The sequence below is a fragment of the Rousettus aegyptiacus genome, unplaced genomic scaffold (genome assembly GCF_014176215.1).
Source record: "Rousettus aegyptiacus isolate mRouAeg1 unplaced genomic scaffold, mRouAeg1.p scaffold_m13_p_3, whole genome shotgun sequence".
In the NCBI taxonomy this organism is placed as follows: Eukaryota; Metazoa; Chordata; class Mammalia; order Chiroptera; family Pteropodidae; genus Rousettus; species Rousettus aegyptiacus.
The window spans coordinates 153,817,305-153,834,281 of NW_023416306.1; the positions used below are offsets into that span (position 1 = coordinate 153,817,305).

Consider the following 16,977-nt stretch of genomic DNA (forward strand, 5'->3'; position numbering starts at 1 on the left):
TTTAACTTCATGTCATCTTTTGAGATGTTAGAACGCTTAGTGAATTTTGAATTTATTTATTTTAAAATAAAATAAGATAGATACCTAATAAAGAATTCAACGGATAAATAACAGTGGGATATGAAATGGAAGCGTCTCTCTCCCTTCCCTGTTCCCCCAGGCACTCATTTGCCCTCCCTGGGGGCAACCATTGTTCCCCAGTTTTTGCGTGTGTGTTTCCTTCCATTCTCAGAAATATAGGTTGATATATTCTTTTATTGCCTCACACAAATGGTGATCTATTCTGCATTTTTAAAACTCATATAACAGTATTTTTTGGTGAGGTTTCTGAACTTCAGTATGGAGAGTATAACTGCCTCATTTTTAAGGGCTACATAGTATTCCAAAATTCCTATCTCAATAAAAGTAATCATGAGCAGACAATATTTGTAATATTTTCCCAGTCTGAGTTTATTCGTGTAATTGACATAACGTGACCCTTTGGAAAGTATTATAAAGGCTTTAGATATAGTACATATAGATCCCATAGGCTATAGAGAACGGATATGAAACATGCATCAACCTTTTTCTCATTGAGGATTAGGGGGGCATGTTCATGTGCTTCTACTTGGATTGACATAGTGATGTTCAGTTCAGAGCAAGCAGAGATGTTCTGTGTTATACTCATTGCAGTTTAGGGCCCTGGATGGCTTGTCTAGTGTCACAAAACCAATTTACTTATGCAAATGACTAAATATGAAATAATTGGAATCTTGCAATTCTGTCAAGTGCCTCCCAGTTGAAGGTGATAGCAGTCTGTTCCCATGTGGAGTTGCATTTGGATGCTTCACTTTCTTCTCTGAAAAGGGGAGCAGTCTTCTTGACAAGTGGCCCTAGCCACTTCCCTCCCTGGAGCAGAGGTGAGTGCCTGATACCCCGGGAGGAGTGGAGGAGCCATATAGTGACTTGAGATGAACTTGTTGCCTATGTGTACCAGGGAAAGGACAGCTGAGGCCCCGAGGCCACACAGCACACAAGGGCTGTGTTTCTAAGGGCCTAGGTCAGCATTACTACTTCCTATTTGCCTATGGGGAAGGCCTGTGGGAGGCCTGCCAAAGACTGCAAAGCACAGGCCCTGATCCGAGCCTGCTCCCAGCTTCCTTTCAGGCCTTCAGGTTTTCTTAACAGGTAAAGTTATCCTTGAATTTTATTTTACTATTTGAAAACCAGGAGTGATTTTTAATGGGCTCTGAGCATTCCTGTGAAGGCTTTGACTTTTTGCCCTTTACAGTTTCTAGTTTTGCAGAAGTGCAAATTCTCCTGTGACTAGAACTGGTCATTTCTTGGAGCCAGGGATAGGATGGTAAAGTAGGAGGGTCTCAGAGAGTCAGGAAAGAAATGAGAAGCTCACAGAAATATCCCTTAAATAGCAAAACAGCCCCAAAGCACAGCGTCCTATGGAATGCATTCCTTCATCTCTCTTGTCACATGGTACAGAGGTCTTGAAACTAAAAGGTTAGAGCCGCTGTCATGCAATCTCCTGTCAGATTCTGGTGTTTCTACAAGGGCTGGTCTGGGGTCTGCTTGAACCCCTCCCTCCGTTGTGGGGAGCTCAGCGGAAGCATATTTTTTTATAAAGTCTTTTTCATTTGTACAAGCAAACCAGGAACACTTCAAAGCTAAATTTGCCTGAAACTACCACCTTCTCCAAGCCTCGTCATCTCCATAGGAGTAACTACTGGTAATAGTTTGTTGGTAGCTTCACCAATAATAGATATACAGTATATATTTTTACACAACAGATTTACTTACTGATAAATAGTTTTTTATTACATAAATGAGATCAGATTGTGTTCTGTTCCTTAATTTTTTTCATTTAATAGTATATCTTAGAGATCTTTTAGTACATCTTAGAGATCTTTTAGCTGTAGTTTTTCCAACTACAGCATAATACTTCCATGGTATAAATGTACTGTTCCCCTGTCGGTGGGCATTTAGGTTATTTCTTAAGTTTTATGCCATCGTCAGCCACCCCTGATTTTTAAAAATAGCTTATCTTTAGGAAATTTCAGCCTCATCCTCTGATCCGGATTATTCCTTCTGGGGCCATGCTGCAGAACCCGAGTGTAGACATCCCACATGTCTTGCCCATCCCTCTTGTTGTATGAATAGGAAAACACACGGAGACACACACACATCATTTAGTGTGGCTTTTGTGCTGGGCACTGTGCTAAGCACAGTTGACTGACTTTATTCCCAAAACAACCCCCGTGATATAGGCGCTGTTGTTATCTCCGCTTACAGATGAAAAAATGCAATTTCAGAAAAGTTAAATAACTTGCTCCAAGTCACACAGCTGGTAGGTAGGCAGCAGGATTTGAACCCACATGAGCCTGACTGTGGGGTCATGCTCTTGTTCTCTGTGCCTCGCCTCCTTCCCTTTTTGTGCCCTTTGCCCCTGGTATAGAGCTACTGCCTCCGCACTGGGCGGAACCTCAGCGGAGTCCCCGAGGGCCATCTTGACATGGCTCCAACATGTTCAGCCTATGGGAAGAGTAGCAGGCCGTGAATGTGTGACCCATACCCTCCTTAACCTTCTCTGGCCTGCATGTCTGTAGAGCCGTGCTCTAGCCAGCTGCCTGACCCTGAGAAGAAGGTGAATACAGGATGCAGCCTGTACTTAGGGGCATGAGCCAAGGCTCTGCCGGTCCTGCCATTAAAAGGCCTAATTAGGCTAGTCATTAAGTTCAATTAGGCATTGGAAATGATCGTTCCTTCTAACCCTGCAGTGCCCTCCAAGAACTGGATCCATTCCCAGGCAGCCAGCTAGGGGGCCAGTTCTGGTTACTGGTGCACAAGCAGCCCGCCGCCTTCAGTTTCCAGCCTGTGCCTCCTTTGTGAGGCTTTGGGCAGAGTCATCCAGGAGGCTCTGGCCTAGAGCGAGGTGCTCTAAATGCACATTAAATACAGTCAGGCGTCTGCTTCGGAGGCCATTTCCTGAGCTCATTTCTGGTTACTGTCCTTCCTGAGGGCCACCCGTTCTCTATGCATGTATTAGGACTCAGGACATCTGCCCGCATTGTAGTCCCTTTCTGTGATTCACTCCCCGTGTGACCTTGGGGCAACTCCTGTGGACTCTCTGGGCCGAGATTGCCTGAGGGGTTTGCCAAAGTTCCCTTTTCAGGGCTTGGATATTATGATTCTGGGAAATCCCAAATACATGACAAAGCCTTGATGTATAGAGGACTTGTTTTCACTGAGTACTGAGCTGGGAGAGAGGAGCAGGAGAGGTCCAGTATGACCGCATACCGCTCACTCAGCACCCTTGGGCTCTGTCTCTTCAGCATTAAAACTACAAGGCTTTCTACAACTCAAAAAGTATGTTTGAACTTCTGAAATATGCTTTCTAGGTAGCTGCTTGAAACAAGTCATTTTAGTCTATGAATCATTGCCTTGAAACAGTTGACACTGAGTCATGGGCAGGCCTTCCAGGCACAGGGGCTGGGGGTGTGGAGCACGAGTGCGCCCCTGTGTAGGAACAAGCTCATCAGGTAGCTGAAGCCCAGATTACCTAGAGAAGGGCCCTGTGCAGGGCCTTGAACCCCAGGCACGTACTTTATGATTTAAGGAGCAGGGAGCCCTTGGAGTATTGACGTGTGTGACCAGTGGTGCAAAGGACACATTATCACACATCTGAATGCCTTTTTGATATGGCATGATCATGATCTTGGGGTATTTGCAGATGTAAAGAGACATGCATTTCTCCCGGTGTGGAGTCCCTCTTCTTAAGGATTCTCATCCCCACACTTCAAAGTGAAATGTTCTCTTTAGGCCAGACAGTTGTGGAGAGGGCCTGCTTATCTTTTTCCCCTGAGTTTGATATCTTTTTCTCCCAGCAGGCTTTGGTGATGTTGCTCATTTGTATCCTGAGAATTACACTTCTCGTGTATCATTTCAAATCATTGCTTTCTCTTACGAGACTGAATATTAAGGTTAACTATTATGGTTACGTGGGACTGGTTTTTTCGTAGAACATTTGTACCTTCTTGACTAGAATGACTTCTCATTTGCCACTAGATATACTATATTAGTTGAGGTTGCATTCACGTGCAAGCAACAGAGAATCCCATTAACAGAGGCTTAAACAGAAAGAGGTTTATCTCAGAAAACAAGAGGCCCATGGTTCCACTGTCCAGGGCTGATGTGGCACCCCCCTGGTGACAGGAGGGAACTCTTTCTGTCTTCCTACCCACTACCCTTAGCATGTGAGTCTTTGTCGTCATGTTCGTGCCTCATCGTTGTATAATGGCTGCTGTACCTCCAGACCTCACCTCTGTTTTCCAGACAGGAAGAAGGGAGAATGATGCGGAGATGAAGGCAAAGGGCTCACTCTTAGCAATAATTTGTTTTTCGGAGGTGAGGGAGTGGGGCATGCTCTCCAGGGACTGCTACATCTTTCTCATTGGTGAGAAATGTGGTGTATGCCCACCCCTTATTGTGAAAGAGGCTGGGGAATTGAATATTTTTAGTTGGGCTCATTGCCACCCCAGACTAAATTGGAGTTTGAGTCAAAAGGAAAGGGAGACAATTTTTGCCTAGGTACTAAGTTGTTTTCTGTGGTATGACTCCATCAAGCTGAGATACAGAACTCACTGGCTAAGACTGTCCTACTCTAAAAACTGTGTCATGTGATGTAGAGGGTTATTTCTAAGTAGCATTGAAACAATTTCAGCTAATTCTAGAAGCTTCCAAGAAGTGGGAAATACTTTGGAAAGGATTCAAAAATCAGAAAAAGTGGCTTTTAAGACAGGGATAAATGGAAGTGGCTGAAATGGAGGAAGGGGACCAAGAGGCAGAAAAAGTAAAACAGGAGACGGCATACTCGAGACCTGGAAACCTGGAGGTTAACCGCGAAGGCCAAGTTCATTTTGCTGCAGGAAGCAGGGACCAGCTGGTGGAGAGGCTCTGTGAGGTGGGCGGAAGTTTTCTTATGTGGGGGTGGAGTATGTAGGTGGGAGACAACAGGCTAGGTGGAGATGGCATGTCTACAGGGTAGGCTGCTGGCATGTTGGCCGAAGAGACCAGGCACATTCATCAAGGGGTAGCAGGAACGTGGTGAAACAGAACAATGGGTCTAGAAACAGAAAGTATGAAGCGACTCAGCTGGGCACACTCAGCCAGCACCCGTCCCTGGGCCGGGGTTCAGTGACAGGACCAAGGAGGAGAAAGAGCAAGGATTAGCAGCAGAGGCAATAGGCTGGATTGAGAATAATAATAATGATAACAATAACAGCAGTAATCATGACAGCAGCAGCTGTTATTCACTGAGCACATCCTGTGTGCCAAGTACGATGCTAATGATTTGCATGAATTAACTTATTTGATTCTTAAAATAACACCTTATTATCACCAGTTTTTCAGAGTTTAAGTGACTTATCCAAGAGCTAGTGGAACAGTGAAACTCTAACTTGAAACTTCTGATTCCAGAGCCCATACTCAAAGCCATGGGTTTTCAGCATCGGGCCTCAGCTCCCACACCCAGGCTGGCTGGACCTTGAGTGACTGAGCCCAGGGCTCCAAGCTGTCCAGGACCTGGAGAACAGAGCTGATTTATGGGGTGCCCTTTTTGGAAGTTTGCAAGGTTCAGCAGGCCCAGGCAGATACCCCCTTTCCAAGTGCTTGGAAAGGAAGTAGAAAGTCGTCATAGGCAGGCAGAAAACAAAAGGGAATGTTAAGAGTAGGTTGACCGTTTAGGACAGGCGTACAGAGGGAAAGGAAAATTTCTTTATACAATTGGGAAAGTAGTGGCAGGTTTTGACAACAGCTAAGAAAGGAGAAGGGAAGACCAAGGAGGAAAATGTCTTAAATTCTTGGGTAAGAAGAGAGCTTGTGTTAACTTTGTTGTCCCTAAATATGATTGAATAAAGGAAAGAGAGTTTCTCCCCTTCTCTTCCCTTCCCTTCCCTTCCCTTCCCTTCCTTTATTTCTTCCTTCCTTTCATTTGTCTGTTTTCCCCACCATGTCGATTTTGGGATTCTCCAAACTAGCACATTACAGTGTCTTGACTGAAATTTTTGGGCTGGATAAAGCAGTGGGAGAGAAGGGGTTCTTGGAGTTGTCAGAATAAGGAATGATATTCGTGGGGAACGGATGGGGGTGGGGGTCAGGACCTGGAGAGGCAGGGTCCTTGTTGTTCACAGCTGGAGAAGGACCTGAGAAGTCATGGAGCATGGCCCCTTCAGTTTAGAGATGGAGAAAATGAGGTGGCGGGGAGAGGTAGGTGACTCCATTAAAGAATCTTAGAGTTAGAAAAGCCTTTAGATGTCACCTTGCCTGGCTGCCCAAGGTCAGACAGCTAATTAGTGTAATAGAATGTACCTCTCATTCTGTAGCCATGCCCATCCTCAAACCTTGAAAGCTGCATGCATTTATCTCAAGTTCATGAAAAGGCCACGGACTATACTATTTGTGCAGTAGTGAGTCTTTTAGAATAAAATTGTCTTTACTGCTATCCTCCGGGACTCTTACAGAAATGAGATGTTGATCATATGAAGCAATCTTATTGAACAAAAAAACTTTCAAGGAAAAAAGTTGTGTCCCCTGAGCCAGCACTCTGCTAAGGGGGACTCACTGCTTTGCAGTGTGAACAGCTAAAAGCCAGGAGGGAATGGCTAGAGATGCCAGCCATTGGTTAAAATTCTCCCGACATAAATGATCTCCTTGTTCTCCCTTTGATGGATTCAGCCTCTCAAAAATAAAATGCATCTGTGAATATCATACCTACTTCTTCCCTTTTCTTTTTAATCCTTTGTTGAGGAGTATCCAGAAGCAGTTCCAGTAAAGAAGTAGCAGCTTGGGCATACATAGGTATAAATGTGCACACGAAATACAGCCGCCTCATGTAATCTAGGTTTTTTCCTGGTCTGGTGAATCTGATTTTACTTTGTGACCCATGCTGCCCTCACCACAGCTGGTTACCAGTAGCTGTGCCAGTTTCTCATGATTTCACAGTGGTTGTTGTACAAAAGGCCATGTTTTGAAGTGCCAGGATGTCCTTGGTTCATTATACCAGGGAGTCACCAGGGTGGGTCCCGAGCCTTCTCGGAGACTGCCACATGCAGCCCTGCACTGCCTGTGGCCTCTCGCACTGGCAGCCGGAAGAGTCCACCTCTAGTGGCAGGAGGCACCTCCTCACTTGCATGGATCTCAGTGTATTCATGGGCTTTTGAAAGACCGTCATTTTGAGGGGATGGAAAAGAAGAACAACAAAAACCCAATGGGTAAGTGACTGGAAGGAAACCGTACAGGTTTCTCCGTTGCAGAGTAGAAAATTCTCTCCAGGAAGAGTAAGAGACCCAACTTATGCTGTTCAGCAGTTAAAAATGGACTGAAATTAAGATTTCCAGAAACTGACTTGTGGACCCATGAGTTCCAGTCAGCATACCCTATGGCATCTCACTCTTTGTCCTGATAGCTACATTTCCCAAAGACTGGCATTGAGTCACAAAGTTCCTGTCTGCTTTCAGTTTCTCTGATCATGTCAGTGGAAAGTCTCCGTTTCCAGCTAGTATTTCTTTTATACTTTCCTAAACATGATAATCTACCTTTTTAACAAAGAATAAGCCATAGGCTCCAACTTTTGGCAAACAGCAGTATCTAACTGTAATAAAATACATTTCATGCTTTTTAAAACTTTTTTTTTTTTTTTACAATGACCTTCCATATGGCTGGTGATGGTAGCTTTCTTTTAAATAAATTTATTTAAGTAAAATTAAGAAATCAACAAAGAAAATATAAAGTAGGTGCAGAAAGGACACAGCTATAGCAAAATTCATGAAGGTGGCCTTTGGAAATGACAGGTCAGGGAAACTCTTCTTCCCAGCTGCTTTTCCTCCCGCCCTTTGTCCCAGCAGAAGGGCTAACAGGGCTGCTTCCACTCAGCCCCTTCTTGCTGCATTTATATCGCGTGTTCTTCATTGCAGCCTCTCTTTAATCGTGGACTTAAGTAACTCAGAAGGAAAAAAGGAACCCACTGAAAATTGCTTTGTAGCCCCATAGTTCCTCCTAATCCCTGACCAATGTCAGTGTATATATATATTTATAGAGTCGATGCCAACATGTAATAGCATCTCGTTCAAGTCTAATTGCTTACCCAGCCAGCTCTGATGCCATTCTCATTTCAGCCACCACTGTGTCTGTATTTCAGCCACACCAGGTCCCCAGCTATTTTCTGAACGCACCTGACCCTTTTATGTCTCCTCCCTTTACTCAGTTTGTTTCCACTAGCTGGAAAAGCCTTCCTGTAGCCTTTCTGCCTGTTACAAGCCTACTCATCTTTCAGCTGGCAAGTCTTCTAGGAAGCCTCCCCAAGGCGCTCCCAATTGGCATGGCTAGTTCCCATGACATTTTGCTTGCATCTGCCTCATATACGTACTTTTTATGTTCCTATAAATGTTTTTAGCTACTAAAACAGTTTTTATATTTTTCAACTCTTTTTTTCTCATAAATAAATGTTCTTTTAGAGGTTAAATCAGAACAAAGATGTTATTTTTAATATGACCAGCAGGGGGCAAACTTCACCCAGGAATTGCGATTTGCTGTACTTTCAACTTGAATAGGGCTAGGACATGGACATCAGTTTTCATCTATCTGCTGGACAACTTGCTGGCAATAGATAAATATGATCTAATATTACATAAAACCCTAAAGTGCCAAAATTTGGGTATTGGGGAATTCTTGCTTGTCTTTAAAAGAAGGGAAAAAATACAATACCTAAAATACATGCTGGACACTAAACTCGTGAATGGCAAGAACTAGAGACGAAGAGGAGAGAGGGGACTTCAGCTTTCAGGAGAGCTTTCGATCAGGAGAAATCTGTTGGCTGAGAAATATCTGGCTTTTAATCAGTATTACGGGTGTGGGGACATCTTAGAACAGATGTACCTCAATTAACCAGTCTACTACTGCCTGATACTGAACGGACACGACAGCCAAGATTGCGGTGGCAAAATTTTCCTCTGCTCAGATGTGGGTTTACACTGTGAGGGCTCATTTGGTGGGTCATACAGTTTATAAAGTAGGGCCCTGGTTTGGGATGTGCTAGTGATGCGTTATGATCTGGACAGATTATTTCCTCTCTCTTGTGCCTTGGTAAAATTTACCTCAGTGCGGTTTGGAGGCACTTATTAGTTTTATTGGACATTTTTAAATTATGAGGGTAGAAAAACTCAAAATGGCATTTTCATTTCTTTCAGAAGAGTGATGCATTTTTAAAATGTAAGGTTTCGTTGGCTTCAATTTAGCTGGTACCTTATTTCTGTTCTTCCCCTTGCCAAGTGTTTCTTTATGAATTTGGCCTCTGGCTACAGAGTTTCTTCTTTTTGTCATGGGAGGCCTGTGAGCTCCTTACTGTGGCTTTAGCTTTTCTCTCACGGGCAACAAGTTGTAATAGCAACCGTTTATCCCAGCTCTTCACATCCCTCTACAGGTCAGAGGCCATGGTCCATGGGGCTGGACTAGGAGAGGGTCTTCCACTGGGACAGCCAGGGCTCTAGATGCCTGGTACTTTGGTCTATTTTAAGTGTGATCTGTCTTACAGCAGGGAGGTGAGTCTAGGGTCCAATATGTGCCGTGGATATTAAGAGACTTCAAGGACACTTCCCCCCATTTATCCCAGTTATGTCCCCTGCTAAAATAGGTTAACGGTGTCTAATTAACTACTGAACATTGTCATGCTGCATAAAGATAGCATCCTGGCTGTTCTCTGAGCCGTGGTACTTTATCTCCATTTAGATCTCTGCAGTATTCCATTAAACTCGAGAGAAACATTTTAACTGAGATGATGTCTACATTAGGGCTGCCTTTCACCCTTCAGCACATAACCTGTGTAAGCAGCAGCTGAAGCCTCTGTCTGATACAACAGGGAGGACGGAGGAGGCAAACAGCGCAGGCTGGGAGGGTTTTTACGGTACAGCACGCTTCTACCACGGAGCCGCAGCATGAAACTGAGGGTCCAAGATTCGGCGCGGCTGTGTGGCTGCAGTCCCCTGTGTGCCAGTGCCACCAAGCTTGTCTTTGACTGACCAGATCGTGCCCATGGTGTGTCAGCATGGTCTCTAAATGCTAAAAGAAAGGAATTGCATTTGAGTGGAAGAACTTAGAAAAGGAGGCTACGTGGAGGGGAAGGTGACTTAGCTACATGGAATCTCTCTTTTTTTTTTTTTTTTTTTTTTTGCCACAACGCAAGCTGTCATGTTGTAAATAAAATATATGTAATCACATTTAACAGTTAAAGCAACATTATCTACCTGTCAGGCCTGACAAAGCTATAGCACTACTATAAGTTGAAAGGATATCCTCATCATGGAAAATATCAATCGGGTTTGAAGCAGAGTCTATAAAATGAGCGTTCCCCACAGTGTAGAACTGCCTGCATGTTCCTCTGCTGTGCAGGGGTTAAGAACTGGCTTTGGTGTCACATAGCCCAGAGTTTGTTGTACGGCCTTACTTCTCTCTAGCTGTGCGACCTTAGGCATGTTACTGTACTTCTCTGAGCTGCACTCTCCTCTTCGGTAAAATGGAGCACTTATTAGAGTTTTATTGGACATTTTTAAATTATGAGAGTAGAAAACCTCTCAAGAAAATAGCATTTTGAGTTTTTTTCTTCCAGAGGAGTGATGCATAAGATAATGTGATAATTAAGTTAAGGAAACATATAATACTATGTAGAATATGTTATGTAATGGTAACATGTAAGTGAGAGACTATGATGACAGTGCCTGCCACCCAAATAAGCAAAATAAGTATTAACTGGGATCGACTAATAATGGCCTTTCATCAGCCTCCTATGACAGGCTTGTGGGGGCAGGGGCCTGAGGAGGAGGATGGGCTTTTCCCTGAGAGCTAAGGGTGATGTGTGAAGCCAAGAAACGGAAACCTAGGGTGGGTCCTAGAGAACTAGGAGTGAAAACCAGGAGGGGACTGACTGGTGGAGTGTTGAGCTGAGGGACTGGGCTTTAAATGAAGGTAGGGATGACAAGCCCACTCCCTTAACCTCGAAGTCCTCCATCCAAAAACCTGATGTTTAAACAACCGCTGGTTTACATGAGGCTGAGTGTTTTTAGAGATTGGGAAAGAGCCACCGTGATAGCTCAGATTTCCCTTCCTGCGAAATCACCAACCAAGTGTGTCACTTGCTGGAAAGCAGGAAGCCAGAGTGCCCTCATCCTGTCACCCCGTCTCCACAAGGTGGGAGGTGAGGGAGAACATTTACTCTCATTGTCCAGAGTGAAAGCTTCATTCTGCAAAATGGCCAAAGCAATCAGCAAGTGATGGAGTAGCTCTTAAAAAGAAACCTGGCATTTAATTAACTTTTCAAAGTGCTGGTTCAGCAACCTCTATGTTTTACATTTTGAATATTGAGCAAGCATCTCTAATCGGATCTGAATCGCTTCCGGGCCTACCAGGGTGGGAAGTACTTGTCTAGCTTTTATGAACACCGTGGAATCTTGTCTGAATTTCGAGATCACCAGCTCAGGATTAGTCAGGATGGGGTTTGAGTGTGTGAAACCTTCCTGCTCCTCTCAGCCTGGAGGTGTAGTCAGAGTTCATTAACACTTGTGAGAAGAAAGCAGGCAACTTGGAAGGATAAGGCGGAAGGTTTCTGTTTTGCTGCTTAGCAACTAGAGAGCTCAGCCTACTATCTGAAATAAAGTTTAGGGCAGTGTTTCTGCTATATGTGACTGGGTCCCATTTCTAAAAATTACTACCTCAAGGATCAGGGGTGAGGCCTAGCACATGGATGCTGAAAAAGCTTCCCAGTTGTGATTCTGTGGTGCACCACTGCTTGAGAACTCCTGGTTCAAAGGCTTCTCCCTAGCTTTCAATTCTGTATCTATACCATCCATTGCTTTCTGTAAGTGTGCAAAGTCAGGAATGGACTGTCTGCACAGTAAATCCAAATGGATGTCTGGGTGCCCTAGGGACGTCAGCCGTGTCTGCTTTTGAAAAGCGTGGGGCGGTGCGTTTGGAATCTAGGGACTCTCATCTCAGCCTCATTGCTAGCTCTGCGATTTGGGTGAAGCACAGGGCAGTGCCCAGTGTCCCCATCTATAATGGTGTCACTGAAACCTGCTTCACCTTTTTTTCCAGAGCTCAAGCTGAACTAGTGTTGATAGACATGAAAGTATCTAAAGAGTACTGAAAGCGCCCTGAGGAAGACAGTCTCACAGTATTATTATAACTCTCAGGTTCCCAAACCCTTTAATAGCCACTTCTGGGGAAAGAGGCACCTGGGCTGTGGGTGCAGTAAGAGACTAGAGCCCAGGGCGGCGCTGACACAGCTCTGCAGTCAGCCTCACGGGCCGGACCTAGTCACACAGTTTCCTCAGAAGTATGTAGAGATGACCCAGAACCCACAGTTCTCTACCTCTGCCTCCACCCCCACACAATCTGTGGGAGGCGGGACTGCAGCCCAAATCCTTCTCTGGTTACCTACCCTGGTGGGCTGTGGTAGACCACTTCGTTTCCATTTTTTTTAATCTATCACCAATAATTTAAAAATACCTCACGTCATGACTGGGTATGTGTGTATGGAAAACTAAAAAAAAAAAAAAAATACCTAATACTTATCCTTAGTATTTGCAGTATACTCTTTCTTATACTTTTTTTTCTAAAGGATGAAAAAAGGCTGGTGGTAATCTACTAAACTGATGTCATATCTCACTAATGGGTCATGGCCTGTAGTTTGAAAATCATCGTGTTCGGTTCTGTGTCCTAGCACTGGTTTCTGCGTCACTGCATGACCTGAGGTGCCTTTGGGGGCCAGGTAGATAAAGTAGATCTGTTAAGTGGGGTTTTATCTCAGAATGGCACTTGAATTATATTACCGAGATACTTATACAAATTATTTGCATATTCACACTTCTATAAAGAAATATACTCTGCCAGTTCTCCTAAAACATGCTTCCCACTTAGTCTTTTTTTGTTGTTTTCTCACTCTCTCTGTAGCTGCATAGCTGCAGGAAACGCTTTACTTGTCCCTTCATTTTGTGGGAAAACCAGCAGTGCAGATTGAATGATAAAGAACTGGCCCCCAGTGGTCGGGAGGGCTGGGAGCACAGGCTCGCCTGGGGGCAGCCACAACTCAGCTTCCCTGAGTTGTCCATGTGGGAATGCAGGTCCAATATTGCCAGGCTTTGTATTTGAAGTATTTAGAAATTTGGATTTTTGTTCAAAATCTGCCAATTTAGGCAACAAATTTATGTTAAAAGTGAGCAAAGCAAAACCAAAATCAAAAGCAGTGTGGTCCAGTCCAAACTTATCGGCAAGCTAGATTTGCCTAAAAGTGGCCAAATTCCACAAAGGCAGAGTGTTCCTTGCCATTTTCCCATCTCCTGAGCAGAACCTGTTGGGGGGTGGGGGTAAGTGAGGGGGAGAGAGGGAGAGGGAGAGAGTGAGAAAGACCACCACCTAAGGACATTCATGCCATACAACCTGAGGGCTCCATTTTGCTCTTGCTTCTTCCCATGGGGTGCAGTAAGATGCAGGAGGCTGCTGGCTCCCCCTAGAGTGAGAGAGAGCAGGATGTGGGCTCAGCAGCAATTAAGCCGAATATGAAACGCATCCCCTTTTTGGATGTTGAGTGGATAAATGGCAATTAATCAGCCTTCCCCTGAAGATTAGCATTATCGTCATTGTTTCCTTTAGACAAAATCACTGCTGCTTTTGCCAGGACACATTGCATAGGAAAGAAGTGTTCCGTCGTAACCCCTAAGGGTAATCAGAGCTGGATATGTCTCTTATGTACCAGGAAAGGCGCCGGCCTAGTGTCCCTGGCTTCTTTAATCCCATTACTCGCGGATCCCCATTTTCATCCAGGCCCTTCTATGTTGGTGACATAATGCTGAGTCATTTGGACAGTGTGTTTATGGAGTTCAGCTTCACTAGGACCAACAGAGGCAGTGAGCTGGGAGCAGAGCCTTCTCTCTTCCACACAGACAGGTGGCAGCTTGGCGGCTGCCGGGGCCTCTACATAGGGTTCCTTTGACTTAGAACAGCATTTGGCACTGACATCATCCAGCAATACCACTGTGGCGACACCCTACACACCCCATCGTAATTTACCTTTGGTGCCTGTTCTGTCCCACTCGCCCTCCTACTCTTAGTAGTTCAGTCTGTTTACTTGGCCCGGGAGATCCTTCAGGACTTGTTCCATCCTGTTTCAAATTTCCCTACCCATCCTCTTCTCCCTCCCCAGCTTCAGCCAAAATCTATTCAATTTTCCTTTCCTCTCCTCTCCCGCTCTGCCCTCCCCTCTCCTTCCCTCTTTCTCTGCCTCCCCCCTCTCCCTCCTCCCCCCTCTCTTTTTCCTTTCTTTCCTTTCTTTGCTTTCTTTCCCCCTCCCTCCCTCCCTCCCTCCCTGTCTTCCTCTCTTCCTCTCTTGCATAGTAAGTATGGTCTAAATTTCATGAGAAGAGTAGTATATTTAAACTTGGACTTGATTTATGTTTATACTCTTGTGTGTGTGTGGGGGGGGGGAATTATTTGCATTTTGCAGGAATTGCTATTTGGTTCCAAAGTCGCTCTTACTGTTGAGGGCCTTCTCATGCATCCTGCCTCCTGGCCACCCTTTGCCCCTGCTCGTCATGGTGATTAATTCCTAACTTAAAAGGATTCATAAAAAAATAAAGATAAAAAGCACTCTTATTGTGGAAATGTTCAGATATACAGAAAAGTAATCACCATGTACCCATCACCCAACTTTAATAATCACCAGCATTCACCAGTCTCAGTCAGAAGACTTAAGATCAGTGTTTCCCAGAGTGTCAGTCATGACCTACTTGGAGTAGAATTACTGGAAATTTGTTTTAGGTGCATATTCCTGGGCTGCCCCTCTCCCAGACCAGCTGATCCAGACATCTCTGCGGCCAAGCCCAGCAATGTGCATGTGTGTCAAGCTTCCCAGATAGTTCTCGTGCACATTCGGGTTTGAGAGCCAGTGCCTTAGAGGTCCATTTTTAAACACGCTTCCCGTTCCCATGGAATGTCTTAAGGACACTGCTCACCAACCTCGCTCGGGGTTACTGGTCCTTCGTGTGGAAGTTACAGAGATAGAGGCCCTGAACCTGCAGCCTGAGCTGTGTGGCTAGTTCCTTCCTTCTGTGCATGGGATATTTTGCCTTTTAGCACAACAGCTCCAGATGGGACCCAAGGTCTCAGTCCTAAGACAGTGTTCTATAAATTGGTCCAATTATTTGTTGAAAGAAAGGAGGGCACTGTATCATCTATACCCACTTGAGTTTTAAGCTTCTCATCCAGCCTGCACTTAAACTCAACAATCTGATTTGGAGTTATGCTGAAATAAGGTTATAAGAAGGCATCAGTGTCTGTAGTTCTCTCATGCTGGGTATGGGCCTTGGTCTATAAAAAGGAATCCAAGCAAAGCACTTGGGATATGCTAATTAGCCCCACTTTTGAAACCCCCTCTCCAACATTCCACATCTATGCTTGAGACTAGTGGGTTCTCATAAACCTTGTCCTTCTTTTTTTCAGATCAGGAAGGAAGGCTTCTGAAGAAATAGAAGAGTATGTTTCCAGTATTCTTATGGCATCCTGTGGTGACCTTTGTCAACAGTGCAGTCTTGGTGGTCATTACCTGTTCAGCCTTTGTTGGGCACAGCATTAACAACACAGTAGGAATCTGGCTGTGCTCTGGGACTGGGGTTATGCGCACAGAATCAAGGGTTTAGCTAATGCTGCTTCCTCGGCTGAGAGTCTGGACCCTGGCATTGATGCCCATGTCATCTCTCCCACCCTGCATGGTTTTTAGAATTGTATACATGCCCAGGTATCAAAGTACTACCCACAGGTTCTGCTGTACTGATATAGATGGGCAGAAGCAACACCAGCTTCTAACCTAGCCTTCTCTAAAACTTACATCAGAAAGTTACCAGGTAAAGATGGCTTGTAAGTCGGGACTGCCGAGTTTCACACCTCCGGGGATGGGAGGGGCATTCGTGTCAGTCTGTGACGCCACCCTGTAACGAAGCGGCACACAGCTTGGGCAGCCACATGCAGCAAACCCAGCTGCCCAGTTAGGTTTGAGCAAGTTGATGGAGCAAAGTGGGTCCAAGGACTTATTCGTCTGGGAGAAGGAATGGATACAATAGAAATTTGGGTTGTTTCTCTCTGTGTTTGAAACTCATTTTCTGTTTTCCTTTCTTTCTTTTTTGGGGGCAGTCACCGTCTCAGACAGCAGAGCCTGGATGGATTAGATGATGGAGGAGGTAAGATGTCCTTGGAGGAGGTCAGAGGGCTTCCAGAAACATCTAGGGCCCCAGAGCATATCCTGGGCTACAGCTGAGGCACTGTTTGCTGCAGTCTTACTGAAAAGGTTTGCAGTGACCTCATCTGTGCCTCGCTAAGTGCTGCTGCCTCTGCCTGGAGTACCTCACTCCCTCCTTTATCCATTAACCCTCTTCATCCTTCAGAACTCAGCTGAAGTGTCACCTCCTCTAAAAGGTCTTCCGTTCCCATCCCACTCCCTCTGTGGCTCAGCTGTTCTTTTTCTGTGCTCCTACAACTTCCTGGGCAATATTGTAACAACAGCACAGCAACAGCTAATATTTATTAGGTGTTTATTGTGTATCAGGCACTGTTCTACCAGATTATAGATGTTAAAGCATTTAATCTTCACAACAACCCTAGGGATGATGGTACTGTTATTATCCCCATTTTATAGTTGAGGAAACTAAACTACAGCGAGGTTAATAAGCTGCCCGTAGTCACAGAGCTAGGTGACTGTCACACTTTAACTCTTTGTTGCCCTGATTGTCTTCCTACCAGGCTCTAAGCTCCTTGATGACAGACCCCATTTCTTATTTATCTTTGCATCTTCAGTGCACAGCACATAGTAGTCAGTTAATGGCTGACGTCGTGAGGGAGAAACAGCACCGTCGTTCAGTAGCCATGGCACAGACAAAGCCTTTATTCAAAACT

At 44.9% G+C, this 16,977-nt stretch overlaps 1 protein-coding gene across 1 annotated transcript in view; it reads left to right on the forward strand.

Annotated features, from left to right (window-relative positions):
* Positions 1–16,977, forward strand: part of IFT43 (intraflagellar transport 43) — a 73,203-nt gene that overhangs the window by 36,702 nt on the left and 19,524 nt on the right. The window contains exons 4-5 of the mRNA XM_036238726.1: positions 15,532–15,564; positions 16,219–16,265. Coding sequence (XP_036094619.1) covers positions 15,532–15,564; positions 16,219–16,265 — 80 coding nt within the window. The remainder of the gene's footprint in view (positions 1–15,531; positions 15,565–16,218; positions 16,266–16,977) is intronic.